This window comes from Phaethon lepturus, unplaced genomic scaffold (genome assembly GCF_000687285.1).
Source record: "Phaethon lepturus isolate BGI_N335 unplaced genomic scaffold, ASM68728v1 scaffold31590, whole genome shotgun sequence".
Lineage (NCBI taxonomy): Eukaryota > Metazoa > Chordata > Aves > Phaethontiformes > Phaethontidae > Phaethon > Phaethon lepturus.
In genome coordinates, this window is record NW_010510342.1 from 47,690 (window position 1) to 64,273 (window position 16,584).

Consider the following 16,584-nt stretch of genomic DNA (forward strand, 5'->3'; position numbering starts at 1 on the left):
AAGGCAGTCTGATGAAAAATATTGGTGTTAAGCTGAACGTACTACTGCTAAGCCCATCTCTAAATACTCAGAAACAGAAACAGCACAGATTAAACAGGGCATGAAATAACCAAGCACGGAGCTAAGCTATTCAGAAAGCCTTAGTGAATAATTTACCCATACTTGATTCCAGCATTAATTTTCAGATGTAAATCTGAAAATTTTATCATTTACCTCTCACAAATAGAACTCCACCTAAATTACCAACGGTCACAAAATAAGAATTACAAAGGGTGTTTCAAGCAAAATGAGAGAAACTACTTGATCCTGAACTCTCATACAGTGGCACAGAGAAGCACAGCAAACCTTGCTTTAACTTTAACATTTCTTAGGGTTGGAAGGCTTACCTGAGTGACCCTATCCCTCTTGTTCTGCACTTATGCTCTGGACTCCCTACTCTAAAAAAGAAAACAAACAAACCACACAACAAAAAACAAACCCTCACATGGTAATAAGCTAGCCTTGTGAAAGTTTTAGCTCTCAAGATACTATCCAGAAAATGTCTGATATTATTACTTAGTAGTAAAATCTGTTTAAAATATTGCCCTGTGAATACTGATTACAATTAAGACAGCTTTATGAAATACCACTAGGTACTTCATGAACAAGAAAAGTGAACACTGGGTTTAAAGAGAAGGGAAAATATTCACCTTTGCAAACAGAGATCACGTCAAATGCTGCTCACCTCAGCCATGTTGATAGACCCCACAGCCAGAGTCTTGTAGCCTAAAATGGTTCGGTTCTTGTACCGCTTCCGCCGCTGCAGCATGATCTGAAGCTTGTTGCCTTCTCTCTTCAAGAAGTGAGGGTACTGCGGTTGGAAACACAATGGAAAAGTTTATTACGTCTCTTGACATTATCTCCCAAGCTGCCTGCTTCACAAGTAAACTCCATTCCTAGGGATCAGCCTCAGGGCTTTTAGAAGTGCCTACAGCTAACTCACAGTCAGTGGACAATCCTTCATTATTCCAAGGAAGCCTTGATCTCTGCCCAAACAGCTCAGCTCTGGGCTTTCATCTCCCCAGTCAATCACACTGAAAACACAACCCGGGGACACAGAGAAGCTGTTCAGTTTGGGAAAGGCTGAGCCCAAGCCTCGTTCCAGAGAGATGAGTAGTCTCCAGGAGATGCTTCCCCCAATAGCTAAGCAGAGGCTGCCCAGAACTGGAGTGCCAGAGGTGCTGCCCGGGGCACAGGCTGACCCTGCACAAAACAGCAGGCAGCATGCAGTAGCAGGGACAGCCATGGACCCTTGTGTTCTCAGCAGACCACTGCCTTCCCTCCAGCACAAGGACACTTCAGTGTTTAAGACCCTATTGTGCTCTGAATGGCAGGTGAAGAGACGCACAGCTACGAAGAGGCCAGGGATTTGCTGATGCCCCTTTTGCTAAAGCACAGAGGCCTACATGGTCATGCAATGATTCTCTCCAGGACAACGTCTTCAACTACATGGCTCTTGCAGCTATCAGCATTTTCCAGCATTACACACTCAAATTTCTATTGCTCGAAGTGGTAGTATTTTAAGCAATTAAGTCAAGAAAAACCCTGTCCTACTGCCAGGCTATGTTGCAAAGACAAATCCTTCCAAGACATGTTCTGTGTAAGAAAAGACACTTGTTTATATATCTCCCAAAAAACTCCCCAAGAATGGAGAGGCTGTGAAGTCAAGCAGAGACTATCAGGGGAAGAGTGGGGCTAACCATGCTATCTCAGCTTGCCCTGCTCATCTGCACAGAGTATTAGTGCAGTCAGGTCCTGCTTTCTGCCTGGATACTCGCCAGAGTGCTGACAGTCCCCAGCTCACCGACTGTACGGGGAAGAACTGTGCAATGGAAGAGCAATCTTCAAGGAAAGATACAGCAGCCACCTGGCCAGTCTCATAAAGAGAAGACAGGGGAAATGAGGGACATGCTCCAAATATACAAAATACATAGCACTAAGTAACCTGCAAATGGGAGAACCTAATTGCAGGGATCTCAAACAGGACGTTCCCAAGTGAAGGATGCTTCTCTCACAGGCAAGACCTACTTTTTTTTCTTCCCTTGGAACATTATGAAAATAACTTCCTGCCGATCAAAACACTTGATAAATACCAATGCTGAGCACCACCAGAAACCCTGAGATATTAATTTGCAGTCCAGAGCAAGCCTGACTGCCATGTAGAGTGCTGGGAGCAGTGGCCACACAAACAAGCAGAATACTAATTAACTGATTGCTCTGCAAGGGCAAGATCTACTGTGCATTGCACAAGGAAGCAGCCCTGCAGAAGAGAGGAACAGCAGTCCATGTAATTAAAAGACAACCTCAAAACACACCTGCACCCAGACACAAATGGAGCCTGTGCCTTTACAGATGTTCAATGTCCCTAAACAAGGGTGGAAGAAAGTTATTGGGGGAAGGGGCAAGAGGGGCTCAAAAAGCCAGAGGCACCTTTTGCTTTCAAATCTAGCACCTCCTTGCCTCTGGGGCCCTTCCACGTGTTGGAAGGGCAGCAGGGGAGAGGGACTCCTTGCTCTCAGCTCAAAGCACTTGGGCCACATCAAGGCTGCTGAACTACAAGCCCGCAACTGAAGTCCAAAGTCATGCTTGGTTCCAGGCCAGCTTGATTTCAATGTGTACAATTTTCAGGGATTAAACTGGATGGCTCAAATCCATAGATGTGCAAGTTTGTTTTTCAAATACGTGTTGCCTGGCCACCTCTGATGAGCGTTCACAGAGATGATACAAGAAAGGTACAGAGAGACTCAGGCCGCACACCTCCTCCATTAAAAGCAAGAGCCTCTAGAATAAAAGCTGAGCCATTGTCATAGCACAGACAAGGTATTTTTAACAGCAGCCATGACTTATCAACTCTATAGAATAGTTTCGACCAAAACTTTTCAGTTACTTGTCAGTCCATGACAGAGATTGGAGAGGAAAACAGTTTGGCTCAAAACATTTGAAAATGAGACTTTTAGAGGAAGCACCAAGCACCCCAAGGCTCCTCCGAGGGGTGAAAAGAGGGGGCCATCACACGCACCAGAACAGCAAGAGCCAGAGCAAGATATTCTTTCTGAAGCCTCAGTGATGTAACCTGTTACATCTTGAAAGGTTTATTAGATGAAACACAGGAATTAAGTGCTCTGGAGAGCTGCGATATTGTGCTTGGGATATCCGGGGAATTTCACTTAATCCAGTGAAACTCATGGAGGGTCAGGAGAAACAGGCATTCCAGCAGTAAGGGTGATGGTAGCTCACCTGCCAGAAAGGCTGCCACTGGTCTAGCCCTAGCTAGCAAGGCAAAACAGCATCAGGCACAGCACTAACTCCAGTCTTACCCCAGCTGCGTAACAGAGCAACAGGAAACTTCTTCCTTCTGTTTGAGCGGAGGCCTGCCAGACACAATGGGCTGCTCACCATTATGCCAGCCAGCACTGGCACCTTTCTAGCTTAGCTTGGGACAAGGAAACGCTCTGTGCAAAGGACAAGAATTTCACCCAAGAGAAGCATCTGAGAAGGCAGTGACTGTGAAGATATGAGGGACTGCAAATCCAGACAGCTAGCACAAAGCAAGGTACACAGTTTGAAGACCTGACAGATATTGGCTGCTGCAAGATGCTGAGACCTTGTGCTGTGAGATACACATGCTTTTACTTTGTGGCCCATCACCACTCTCAAATATATCCCAGGCACTAAAATCAGACTTAATCTGGCTTAAGCTGCAGTTGTTAGCTAGGAGTAGCTTCCAGCCACCATCCAATTAAGAAACAATAAAAGCTGTCATAAAAATCCTGCTGTGCCATTTCAGGAAAGCTTCCCAGGCCTTACTGCATCCAAGACCACCAATCCTTCCTGCAGTCAGAGAACAGCAGCACAGTATTAAGCTTGCTCACCTCTCCTGAAGGCTCAGTGTCATGGACATCACTCTCCCCTATTCTGGCTCAATTCCCAGCCCCTTCAGCAGAAATAGAGTTAAAGACAATGCTCTGTGTCCTGCTGCAGCATTGGTCTGAGTCCCAGGGGGGAAAAAAAAATTCCCAATTAATTCCAAAAAGATCTGCAGAAATACTTGCTCCTTGCTGACACAGGACTGGCAGAGGGAGACCTGGCTCATCTTACAGCTCTGCTCCCAACCATGGGAAAGCTGCAGCCCTGGGACCCAAGCATACGTATTCCTGGCACGTGGTTTTGTCATTCCTGTTCACCAAGGAGGGGATGCAACGCTGCAGTTAGCCCAGTCTGTGGGCTGCATCAGGACAGAACCAGAAGCATCAGCAATCTGCATACCTGCCTGGGCAGCCACAGTGTTATCATCCGTTTGCAATGATATCTTACCTGCTTCAAGTCTGCACAGGTCTCAGTAAAAACCAGTCTGTCTCACATCATCTCTTGAGCCTTTTTCCTTACCAGATCAAACTCTTGACTTCAAGATCTAATCAATAGTCCCAAAACCACAGATAATCCAGATATGAATGCTTCTGAGTGTCTGTCTGGCTCTGCTCTATGCATGCAATATCCTCCCTCTTGCTTGCAGCAAGCCAGCCTCTATTTACCTTATTTCTCTGCTCAGGGGGTAGCATGAGGGCAGTGTGCTTTGAGGAAAAGAGGAACCAATAAAATACACTGTCTCCAATTCCCAGCTATTCCTATGACTCTAGAGCCAGGAGTAACTGTCTGCATACTGCTCCTGCTTCCCCAAATAGTGCCTCCCTTGGCAACTCTAAATCAGAGCTTCACCTCCCCCATCCCTGCTACTGCCTTCCGTCAGCCTGATACTCCATGCCACCCTCCAGTTCATAAGGAAAGCAACAAAAGGCAAAAAAGAGCCATCCTGCTCTGCTCTAGTTCCTGCCACAGCCATAACATGAAGAGGACAGACTCCAGCAAAGCCCTCATGTTCCTGGACTCTGAACACAGCATGCACAACAAGGAAGGTCCCCTAACACTGAGAACCAGCACCTTGCTCCGGACCCTCAATGCTGGGAAGCAATCAGACAAATTTGTGTTGTTGCACTGAGGACATGCAAATTGCAGCTAGTGTCTAACTTGCCCGTTCCCCCCCAGACAGTCAGGATTAGAGATCTGCCTTCCATGATGCAGGGCTGGCCCCAAGAACAATTCTAACGGTTTATACAGCAGCTTTCCTAGTGGGCTTCCCCTTCCCCAGATCCTGGAAGCATCTGGATCATTTTTACTCAGATTGCCCACAGCTGGCTGCCCAGAGACAAGCCAAAAGAGTTCAGACAGCTCTTCAGAAATGGCTGTGACTGCCTTGAGAACAAGCATCTCTGGAAGCATAGAAGGGTTTTCACCTCAGACCCACCACACACCTCTGCTCATGGCAAAGCAGCAACTCCAGCAAGCACACATTGCCCCAAGGCCACATCCCACCTTACCTGCAGTGAGAAGGTCAGCGCAAGCTCCGTCTCCACATGTCCACTCGGGGGCAACACAATCTCGTGAGACCGCAGGATGCGCTTAGAACCCTGTACAGAAAAACAGTCCACTGGGTGAACTCCCCAGAAGCCAGCCCTGACATCCCACCCCAGCCCTATTTACTGAAAACCAGGAAACATTGTCAGGGACTACCACGGAGAAAGTGAATGGATGGGTCTGACCTTGCACTTCTGTGAAATATTAATGAGATGAAGGGAAATATTTGACTACTAAAGATTTGGGCATATTTACTGTCCCTAACTGCAACAAAGCAGCTTTTGTTCTGCCAAACCCCAGCATTCAAAAGCTATGAGTCAACCCCCACCCCTCAAGTTCAAGTCTCATAGTTTTACTTCAGCCAATAGGTACAAGGCTCATCATCTCCTGGGTTTGGAGGCTGCAGCATCATGCTTAAATCTCCAGCATTAGCCACGACAGACCAGTCTCTTTTTTGTGCACACACCCCTCCCAGGGGAAAGCAGAGATTTTAACTGCAAGTCGCTTGGGCTATAAAAGAAAAAATCCACTAAGCATCGCAGCGGAGTCCGGAGACCTGATAGGATTACAGGGCAACTCCAAATCAACACTGTGTTTGGGCTGCTCTACGCTAACCGAGTTACTGGGCTATTTACTGTGTGAGCATTTCATTTCAGGGAATGTTTCAGGAAAAACTAGCAGGAAAGCATGACAGATTGCTGCCTAGCAAATCCTTCTGCACTGTTCAAACACAGCGGCAAGCTTCAGAGGTCCCTGGATCAATGTTCTGCTGCGGTTGCAGATCTGGCTTTGTCCAGACGGGCTGATCTCCCAGAATCAGAGAACTGTAGCTCTCAAAAAAGCAGCATCTGGGAAATCAGAGACAGACCACGGGGTAAAACCCTCCCAGCTACATCCAAAAGGAAAATCTGGTCTGCTAGTATCAGTCTCAAGTAGCATCCTGAGATGAGAGAGCAGCAGAGACTTGTTTACACCCCTTCCTCCCCAAACGCATTGCTCAGGAAGCCAGGGCAAATGCTGTCATTTGCAGCGGTGCCTCAGCTCCTGCCCAACACAGCACCAGCTCCTTTGTGGAAGAGCTGAGGTGCCTAAGCTTCAGCGGATCAGAAGATAGACAGCAGAGCAGGGTGAGAGACCAAAGTGTTCCCCCCAGGAAAAGCAGCACGCCTGCAAATAAAGCACAGCTAGCCTCGCTGCTGGCAACAGCAGCATCTGTTCCACTGGTGCAAAGCTCCTAATAGCAGCAGCCTTGCTTTACTTGTTATGCAACTCGAAATCTAATGAAAACCCAAATATAGCTGCTTTTAAAAGACTGCAGCAGATAGAGTGACGGCTCAGGAAATACAGGTGACAACTCTTTGAACATCAATGTTCAAGAGGCTGCAAGGAGATACGGGAAATGCAGGTGAGATGCTCTCATTAGGTCTGAATTCAGTCAGCCCCTCTGGAAGGACTCCAGTATCTGACACCTCTCTTGCAATTCCCCATACACAAAGGCAGTGAGTCATTTCACAGAGATCATATATTTGATGATCCAGTATCACCAGCCTCAAACAATAGCCATGTCAGAAACCTGCGTGCTAGCAAATTAAGTGTCCCTGAAAGAGCTTGTCAGCATCATCATAACCTGCAAGCTATAAAGGGATTTTTAATAACAGAGCTTCAAATCCACCTACGTCTGAAACAGCTGCAGTGCTACGGACCCACCGTTAAACAGCACATCACAAAGAAATATGGGTACTGATCCAGCACAAGGGACACCGAAGGCGAGGAACTCTGTGACAGTGGTCATTCCAGCCACCCTCACCTCTAGGTCAACTGGCCAGACATATCAAGGGCAAAATAAGGATGGCCTGAGGACACGAGCTGCAGCCTGAGATTTGGCAGATGAGCACTCTAAACAGGGCAAACCGTTCTGCCTTCCAGTTCTTCAGGGATCTGCCCTGCTGTAGAGAGGATGCAGAACTGCACAGGTTCCAGCATCTCTGTTACTGTAGAAAGGCAGATCACAGCAAGTACCCAAAAAAGACAAGTCCCACATGTTAAAACTCCCTTTGGACTTGCACGTCTGGGGCAAGGTTTCACCCATAAAAAGTGTAAGCAGTGAGCAGTAACCTGGACAGGAAAAGATGATTTTGCTCTAGTAAAAGCTACTAATTTCTCTAACCCAAGTCTGACATGCTCTGGGTATAGATCATTCAATGAAAAGCCCGAGGCCCTTACAGTGATGCATCCACCATCTACGAATACAAACATACGGAAAGCTTTCAGCTCTGATAAGCAGTATCTGACAGCCTGCGAACCCACAGCTTCTGCAATTCCCACGAATCCAGGTGTGTGAAACAATTCCCTGCCTTTCTGCTGCCGGCTATGGGTGCATGGACCCCCTCCAACACAGAAGGACACATTTTCATCCCAGCTGGACTGCTCATGGAGATGAGAGATGCTGGTTAAATCCTCAGCTACATGTTCTTGGCACCACAGAGCATTCCCGATTTCACCTTCCAAGCCAGATTTTGTGTGCTTTGACACAACCAGCGCTCTTCTGCAGGTGTTTGCCTGGTTCTTTATTTGAAAAGCAGCTACTTTTCAGCACAGTTAATGGTATTTTCTACTTATAGGTCTGCCAGGCTTTTACTCACTAAGTACTTCAGCATTTGCAGTGATGGGAGCATGTGAGCCGAACTGATGCTGTGACGCACTGTGGAACTGAGTCCTCTTCCTTCCCAGCCTGCCTCCAGGCAGTGTGACCTACATGTAGGCACCTAATTAAATGGCACAAACATATGCTGTAAAGTGGGTTATTTACCTAGGATGACAGCTGTATTTTATGGAAACAAATTAAAATGTACAGGCCCCCTACAAATCCACTGACAAGCACCTGGCTACAAAATGACTGGGGCTCGATAGCAGAGCAGCCCATCAGCAGAGGACTCCAGACCTCCCAAACCAGGACCAAGTTGCCAAGATGTTCAAACCTAAAGTGAGCTGAAGCATGTTAAATAGAGAACCAGGCTTAGATTTAGTGACAGCTAAGGAAGAAGAGGTGACAGCATATGACCTGTAAAGAGCATTTTTACATAAAGATAAGCTCATGCTGAGCCCTCAGCGAACAATATTCTTGGCTTACAACAATGAAATGCAGTAGGAACATAGGGGAAGGATCAGAAGAGACTCTCCACACATCCAGAATGCCCTCATGTACTTGAGAAGGTGGCCGTGGCTGCAATGGACCCTCACAAGGAGCTGAAGCTCAGTTTAGGCATCTGCCAGTATTTTTAGCCAAACAACACATTTAATTCTTAGAACTGAGCAGCAATTACCTGCATTTTGACAGCAATGACCCCAGAAATAAGCTCCTTATCCAATTCCTTTAAGACTACCAGTTTCTTTAATGTCAAGCTGCACAACCTGCAAACAGGAACAGAAGAGAAACAGTTACAATCATGCCTGAAAAAGGAGAAGCTCTGAACAGCTTTTATACACAGCAGTATCCCTGTTTGAGGGTTAACAGGCTCCAGACACAAGCGACACACCGACACAGACATAAAGGCAGTAGAAATATGTGAGGCTTCCCTGGATTTTCAGACTGAATTCCTCCAACCTTTCACAAATACAAGGAGGTAGACAGGAGGTACATCTCTCTGTCTGATACAGACTCATGGACACATGAGAAAGCCTCACAGCACGGACTTCCACCGACCACAGCCTGGGAACTCTTGCTCTGAGTCAGACCAAAAGCTTCAGGGTCAGAGGCATTAAATTCCAGCAATATCAAAGCACTGGGTCAGGCTAATTTTAAACTCGTGTACAAAGCTTTCCTAGATTGTTGGCTTTTTCAGTTTCAGACTCCTGGCTCCCGAAGATCTCACTCCCACCTCCTCTTGCCAACCCACGCATTCTCCTCCTCACCCCCAAACAAAAGGGCTAGCAAGTGGTTCAGGCATCTCTAACAGGAAAGGAAAAAAAAAAGAAAGGAGAGGACTCAAGCAGTGCCCTCTGGCCCTGGCGTTCACATGCCACACATATGCAAGTAAATCACATTCTTTACCCAGGCAATGCTACATTGTTCTGGTTAAAGCTGTTTGCACTTCTGCCTTCCACCATAGGGAGCTTGGGAGAGGGTAGTGTGGACTAGGTGCAGCTGAGTTAAGGCTCTGAGGTAATGGGACCACAGTATTGGCCCTGTCACAATTTCACAGATGTTATTACCAGCTGGTGTAATTAAGAAGGTATGCCCAGAAACAAACTTCAAGGAAAGATTAACCTGAAGCAAAGACAGCTCAGCCTGAGGAAAGCAGAGGCCAGAGAAAGCTGCCAGGTGGGCTGTAGTGACTAGACATCACCAGCACACTGGCCAGGAGCCAGCAGTGCTTTTGTGTCAGGTCCCTACCCCATGGCATGGGCATCTTTGGCCTCTGCCATGCGATGTTAGCAAGCCTCGGCGCGGCTCCTCTGAAACCCGCTGCATAGCTCTTTCTCCCAGATAAAGTGTAATATCAGGGCTGTTCATGAAGTCCAGCAGTAGATAGAAAGGGAAGAGGAGTTGACGCTAGGTTTTGGTACATGCTCAGGCATGAGTAGCAGGAGTGCCATTGACTGAAGCGTGCACTTGAACGACAGGACTCCATAGTGGTACCAGGACACTGCACGGGTGACTTGCACCACCACCACCTTCTCCACCACAATGGGAAGCTGAAATGTTGCTTTGCTGCAATGCCTGAAGACAGACACGATCAGCCTGAGTGCAAAACTGCAGGAGAGGAGACAGAGCTAAAGGCTCTTCTTGATGGGAGCAGTGGCAGATGTTGAAGCAACTGCTGCCTGTGGCTCTGCTTAAACTCTGCCCTCTCACACAGGGCTAGGAACAGGGAAGAACTGGTCTTAGCTCTTACAGTCTTCACTCAAGCACCTCTCCAAACCTGCCCTTGCCAGCCTCTTCTCCACCCCAGCTCCCACTACCTGCTCTCCCTGCTCATTTGCAAAGCACTGGTTCCTGCTATCAGCCTCCCAAAAAACCAAGAGAGAACAAAAGCTCTCTCCTTTGCAGAGTTTTGCATCAGAAGACAGCACAGAAATAGAAATGACAAGGAAGGGAGAAAAATTGGGTCTGCCTGGGCCTCCATTCCCCTCTATCATACCACCAGCAGCTGTGTGCAGCATCATCAAGACAAACATGCTAGAGGGAGAGGGCCTGGAGGCCCTGGGTGCCGGAGGAGGGATGGCAGAAGCAGGCAGGACAGCTGGTGTTGGGCTGGCGGAGGTGAAACCAAGTGCGCTTTCACCCACGGCCAGAGCCTCCCTGTGAACAGAACAGGTACCTGCGGAAGCAAGAGAGCACAGGCCAGCGTGTTCAACTGCAAACTAAGTGTCCCCACGCACTGGAAGTCAGGTGAAGCTGCATCCCTCAACTAAGGGAGAGCACAGGAGGGGCTGACTTGAGGCTTTCCTGCTGCATCCTGAACAAAACAGCAAGCACAGACAGACGCGGCCACTGCAGTGAAGCAGCTGGCCCAGGATCTGGAGGAAGGAGGCTGTGATGGCATTTGTTTTCTTTGTAACACTGTAGCTGGAGGACAATAACACTCAGCTTGCCAAAACCCACAGAGCTTGGGCCAGTCAGGTGCTAGAAGCAGAGGTAGGACAACACACTGGCATTGTCTCGGCTGACAGGCAAGGAACAAAGGCCTTTTCTCTCCAGACCCAAGCTCGAGGACGAAAAAGGTACGGGAAGAAACAATGGTGTTCTCAGCACGCACAGCAGAGCACAAGGAGGGCGTTCTGTTCTCCACCAGGCATTCCTTCAATTCATCATTTATGAGCTTTGATCAAGCCCTGTGGAACACTTGCTGCTTGGAGAAAAAAAAAAGTAAAAGCCTCCTTTACAGCAATCAGAAAAACAAAAGCAGTTAAAAAAAGGCATGGGACATCTGCTTTCTTTATCCCTCATTGCTGGGCTGCTGGTACTAAAAGGCACTTCACACAAACAACAATGATATGTTTATGTTCTCCATTGGGGGGGTAAAATCAGAGTTTAAATACCACCAAATCACTCCTACCCTCAACACACTTATTGTTCTGGGTCTTCTGTCTAAGTTTGCAGCTTACAAATCAAAGCAACCTTCAGAATTCATGGCAGAAAGGGGTCATAACTTACTCAAATAATCATGAAAAGGCGTATTTCAGCATGTCACTGCATCCAGAGCCAGTGTGGTGCCCCCACCGCCAACACAGGAATCCTGAACCACTCACACCCAAAGGCAGGGCAAGGATTTGTCTGCCATAATTGCCTCTGATAACGGCAACACACCTCCTTCCATACTCTTATCTTTTGCCTAGATTTTGCTGTACTTCCATCAAGACTCAGGGCTCAGGATGGGGACCAGTCTCACGAAACATTTCTATCAATGAGCCTGTTAATTTGGAAGGTTCACATACATACATATTTGATCTCCATGAATATATGGAAAAAAACCCTAGAGCACAGACACACAAGAGGAAGCGAGGAAGCTTCAAGCTTGGAGCTCAAAGAGCCTGAAGTGGTCTATAAAAAGCCTGGGACTGCAATACAGGAGGTGCAGGCAAATGTTTTCTTTGCCTGTTTGTTTCAGTATTGACCTATGGTTGCACATGTGGAGTTAAGCTAGCAAAAGCACTAAGTTAGCTGAAGCAGTGTCAAGTAAGGGCAACAGAAACCTGAGAGCCAAGATTTCCACCCTTTTTGAAGGTTCATAGTATATGTCCTGCTAGGAGCACAGCTGGGTCCCACACAGCAGCAGGCAGTGCCTGCTGAGGAGCTTGCATCCCCTCCAGTCACCACACATCCCTGCCACGGCGAGGAGGCACGAGGTACTTGCCTGACCCCATTCTCAGGTTAACAAATCATGAGCCAGCTTAATGCGTTCCACAACAGTAAAACTCTTCATCTTTTTACATCACTGCTGCAAGAATGCAGTTTTAAAGATGAAACCTGGACCTGACCCAATGGTTTTGACTCGCCCTGTGATGCAAGTTGTGCTGAATAGCTTCATCACGAGCTCTTTGCTCAGGGAGGCAGTTATCTGCAAAGAACATAACATTTTGGTAACCAAGATCCAGCAAACATGTCCTGAACAACCAAATGAAGTGTCGCATTCTTTACTCACTGGATGTTTTGCTTTTGCATCCATCTGAGTAGAAAGATCAGGAAAATAAACCCCCTCCAAGAAAGGGCCTGCCTCACTGAATAAAATGTCTGTGTCTCCACAGGGAGCACAGTAATTGCACTGAGACTTCGCTCATGCAGAGACAGTCAAATCAACAGGAAGGAAAAATTAAAAATTAAAGACCTGTATTTTAATTAAGCCCCACAGAAGTAGAGAACAATAACAGATGCATCCACAGCTGTAGGGGACTCCAAGTGCAAGACAGGAGCTGGGGCAAGAAGAGTCTAGCTCACTACACAGATACCCTTTGTCCAGGTTAAAAGCTGTGAAGATACTGTTGCGAGACAAAATACTTCATGCCTGGAGCACTCTCCTCCGAGGTCTGTAAGCCTCAATCAGACAATGGCTATAAGAAAGGAATTGGTCTCTGGTCACTGGACAGTTTCACCTTACCCAAGTTATTTCAGCATTTCAGGACAGCAAGCAGCCTCAACTTTTGAGTGTTCTGCTCTGCCCTGACACTTTCCACCCAAGTCAGATCCAAAATAAATCGCGAGCCACTTGAAGGAGAAGTGGAGGGAGGCACCTGCACACAGAGCCATTCGCATGCCCAGACACACAGAGCCATTCTGCACATAGCTACAGGGGTGTCTGTGCAGAAGAGGCCGGATGAGAAGCCCTGCACAGCATTTTTGAGACACAGCTGCTGAAGGTATGAACGCATGCAGCACACAACCAACTGCGCAAGCAGTTTCTTATGCCTGCTTTGCACATGCCCAGGAGGAAAAGAACAACGCATGGATGTACTCGTTGCTGCACTTGCATGCTGAAGTCAGGGCTCTGTACTGGCTTAGGAGATAGCTTGGGGAGAAAGTAGGGGAAAAGAGCTGTCTTCTAATGTCACTGAAGCATCATAGTGGGGCCTCTGGGCAAGGGTAGCAACGGTAGAAGCTTCAGGAAGAGTGCTTCCTCACTTTGCAAAGCTTATGAGCTAATTCCCTCAAAACAATCTAATCTCGGTCCCATTTTCACGTAAGTTCCAAGGCAAGAAGAAATTAAGTGAGGAGACAGAGGTCAAGCACCCCAATTTCTGTCATGACAGAAACATAACCTTGAGTAACTTGCAAAGAAACCTAACAGTCCTGCATTAGTCTCCACTTACTTCTCCTTCATTCACACTTACCACCAAGCTAAACCACAACCTTCACCCAGCTGTTCTGGCTACAGATCCATTCAAGTAAGCTTTAAGAAGCCAGGAAACAACTGCAGAGCAAGTATTTTCATCATTCTTGTTCTCAAGGATCTTGAAATCCTCTTCCCAGTATTAATACAGAGAATAAATCTCTTAAGATACTAGAGACTAAGATCCATAGAAATGCTGTAGGAAGCAAGTCTTGTTCAGACAGGTAAGAGGATGGCAGCTTACCTTACAAAACAGGCTCTACCCAGGACCTCACAAGGGGACACATGTACTAGCAAGACACTATCCTTTCACAGCTGAAATACTGTCCTGCTCACTTCAAATGTATTACCAATATACCTGCTTCAAACTGAGCATGCAAAAGGGGTGGGGAATGTCAAAATTCTGCAGGCCTGCATCATTTTAAAAAGATCCTAGAATACTGCATGGGCACATTTGCTATTTGAGGAGCAGCATGCAGTTAATATGACCAAGGATTAAAGTGCATCCAAGCTTAGATACTCTAACCCAACATACCAACTGGAAAATGCCGAGAGAGATCTTCCTTCAGTGGGACAAGACATTGCTGGCTGGCTCTAGGGGACTCACACAAGGCAGAAAGGGGTCAAGATGCCTGCAAGCCATGTAACTCTGGCTCACAAAACAGAGTTTACATATTGCATTGGCACTTCTCATTTCTTAGTGCTTCACTAGTCCAGAAAGGAACAAGCACTACTGAGACACAGTGATGCTGATGAAACCTGCAGAGGTTAAAGCTAAATCTCCACAGCTCCACACACTCTTCAGGTAGCCAAGCAGTACTTCTTGTGCAACCCAGCAGTTGTGTCATGCCACATTCTGACTCCCTAGCCGAGACCTGATGTATTCTAAGTCACACTGGCAGGAAATCAGCCTGTCACGAACCGCTCACCTCCAGGTACGTGGTCTGAACTGTGCTACTCAGAAACAGCAGCATTCCCTTTAAGAAATCATTTCAGCAAGAGCTGAAGCAGCTCCCTTCAAAAAATCCGTTGAGCTCAGTCAAGATCTCAGTTCCTGCACACACTGCTATACATTTAGTTTCTCACTTTTCATTTTGATGGTTTCAAAGCCCATTACAGGGTGACTTAGAGGGGGAAAAAACCCACAAAAGCAAGGATTAGGTATGTTTCTCAGGCAAGCAATGGAGTGTAAAGGAATTAAGACAAACTCACCTGCGTTCACACCACACTGCCTGCAAAGCCAAGCACAGGCACAAGTCTAGTTAAATACACCTCTCCTGGTTTACCTCTTTCAAACCTTGTATCCAGAACACCAGGAATGCACAGCATCCTGACACCAAAGTGAGTGTCAATGAAAAAGCCAGTGATACCGGTGGATTAGGTTTGATCAATGCTTTTAAAGTTTTGAGGCAATAGGAAGGTGTTTTATTAGCGATAAAGACTGAAGTCAGCAAATAACTAAAACATGGTTAAGGCTCCTTTGACAGATGATCAGGATTACATTTTCTATGTTACAGATGACACAAACACATCTGATACCTGTTGTACTAATTTAGTAGTAGCTACAGTAACCAGAGGCACCACCACCAAGGAATGCGCAGCAAGATGGAGAGAGACCAGGCTTAGCCACATCCATCTGACCAAAGGCCAGTGGTAGCTGTGGGTCTAACAAGCCTACAGAGGATACCCACGTGCCTCTCACCAGGAAAACCTGGCAGCACTGAAAAGCCAGTCTCCCATTTGGGCACCTAATGAGAGCAAAGTGGCTCACATCAGGGAGAACCTTTAGGATGTGGGCTGGTCAAGCCATTTCTGCAGCTAAGGTTTCATTTCTCAGCTAGCCAGCAACAAAACAAATGCACAGTCCACTAAGCTTATGTGAGCCAGCCTGGGTGGAGGGCAGGTCCCCACCATATGCCTTACGGATTGGCACAAAAGCATGTGCACAAATGAGTGAACGAATCACAGCCCAAATCAAAAGGAGACTCTGGGAGGAAGAATGCAAAAATACATCAGGGGTAGGGGATAAAGAGGAGAGACCTTCACAGCTGGAACAAACCCAGCAGCCTTACCCTCCCTGGCTCACCCTTCCCTTGCATGCCTTCCTTATGCAACCTGCCATCTCCTCGCTGGCCCCATGCCCCCGACAGCAGCACTTGTCACACAGTGGGCTGATCCCTGGGATCGGCTATTCCAGGCATGCTACAGGAATGGTTTCCCTGCCTGCCAGGAGCTGTTCTCATCTGCCCCTGCACCCTCTGGAACTAATGGGAGCTGCACAAAGTAACCAACAGATGAGAAAGACCATCAGAGCTAGAGGTTTCCCACTCTGTCCACAGCTTGCTGCAAAGCACAGAGCAGCACACCTCGGCCTTCATTTGTACCAGCATCTGCCTCCCAAGCTAACAGCACTGCAGCCAACTGCAAGAACAAATACAGCACCCAGCACACACTCCAGGAAATCCTCACAGGGGTAGCTAGCTCTGTTACAGGCACCAGTCAGTGATACGAAACGGTTAAAGAAGATGCCTCAAGGCACATGTTTTCTCCAGCATGTGCCCTCACCCTCTCTCCCACCACATCCATGCCTCAAACCTGAGCACAGCATCCCCAAACACAGCTGCTGCAGCAGCATCAGGTTGGGAACTGTAACACCTCCACAGCAACAAGGGATGTCACAGCCCGCACATGACCAGCTCCTCCGGCAGGATGCTTGCTCCTCCTCACTCCCCTCTGGAGCAGTCTGATGGTGAATCCTCCTTTACCACTGTGTCAAGAACTCTGTTCTCCAAACAGCCACTTTCCC

The 16,584-nt window shown here is 47.4% G+C and overlaps 1 protein-coding gene across 1 annotated transcript in view; it reads right to left on the bottom strand.

Annotated features, from left to right (window-relative positions):
- PACS2 (phosphofurin acidic cluster sorting protein 2) overlaps window positions 1–8,862 on the bottom strand; it is a gene marked incomplete at its 5' end in the record, with an annotated part of 48,097 nt that extends 39,235 nt beyond the window's left edge. Inside the window, 3 exons of the mRNA XM_010296756.1 lie at window positions 725–850; window positions 5,415–5,504; window positions 8,775–8,862. Coding sequence (XP_010295058.1) covers window positions 725–850; window positions 5,415–5,504; window positions 8,775–8,862 — 304 coding nt within the window. The remainder of the gene's footprint in view (window positions 1–724; window positions 851–5,414; window positions 5,505–8,774) is intronic.
- Between the last annotated feature and the right edge of the window lie 7,722 nt (window positions 8,863–16,584).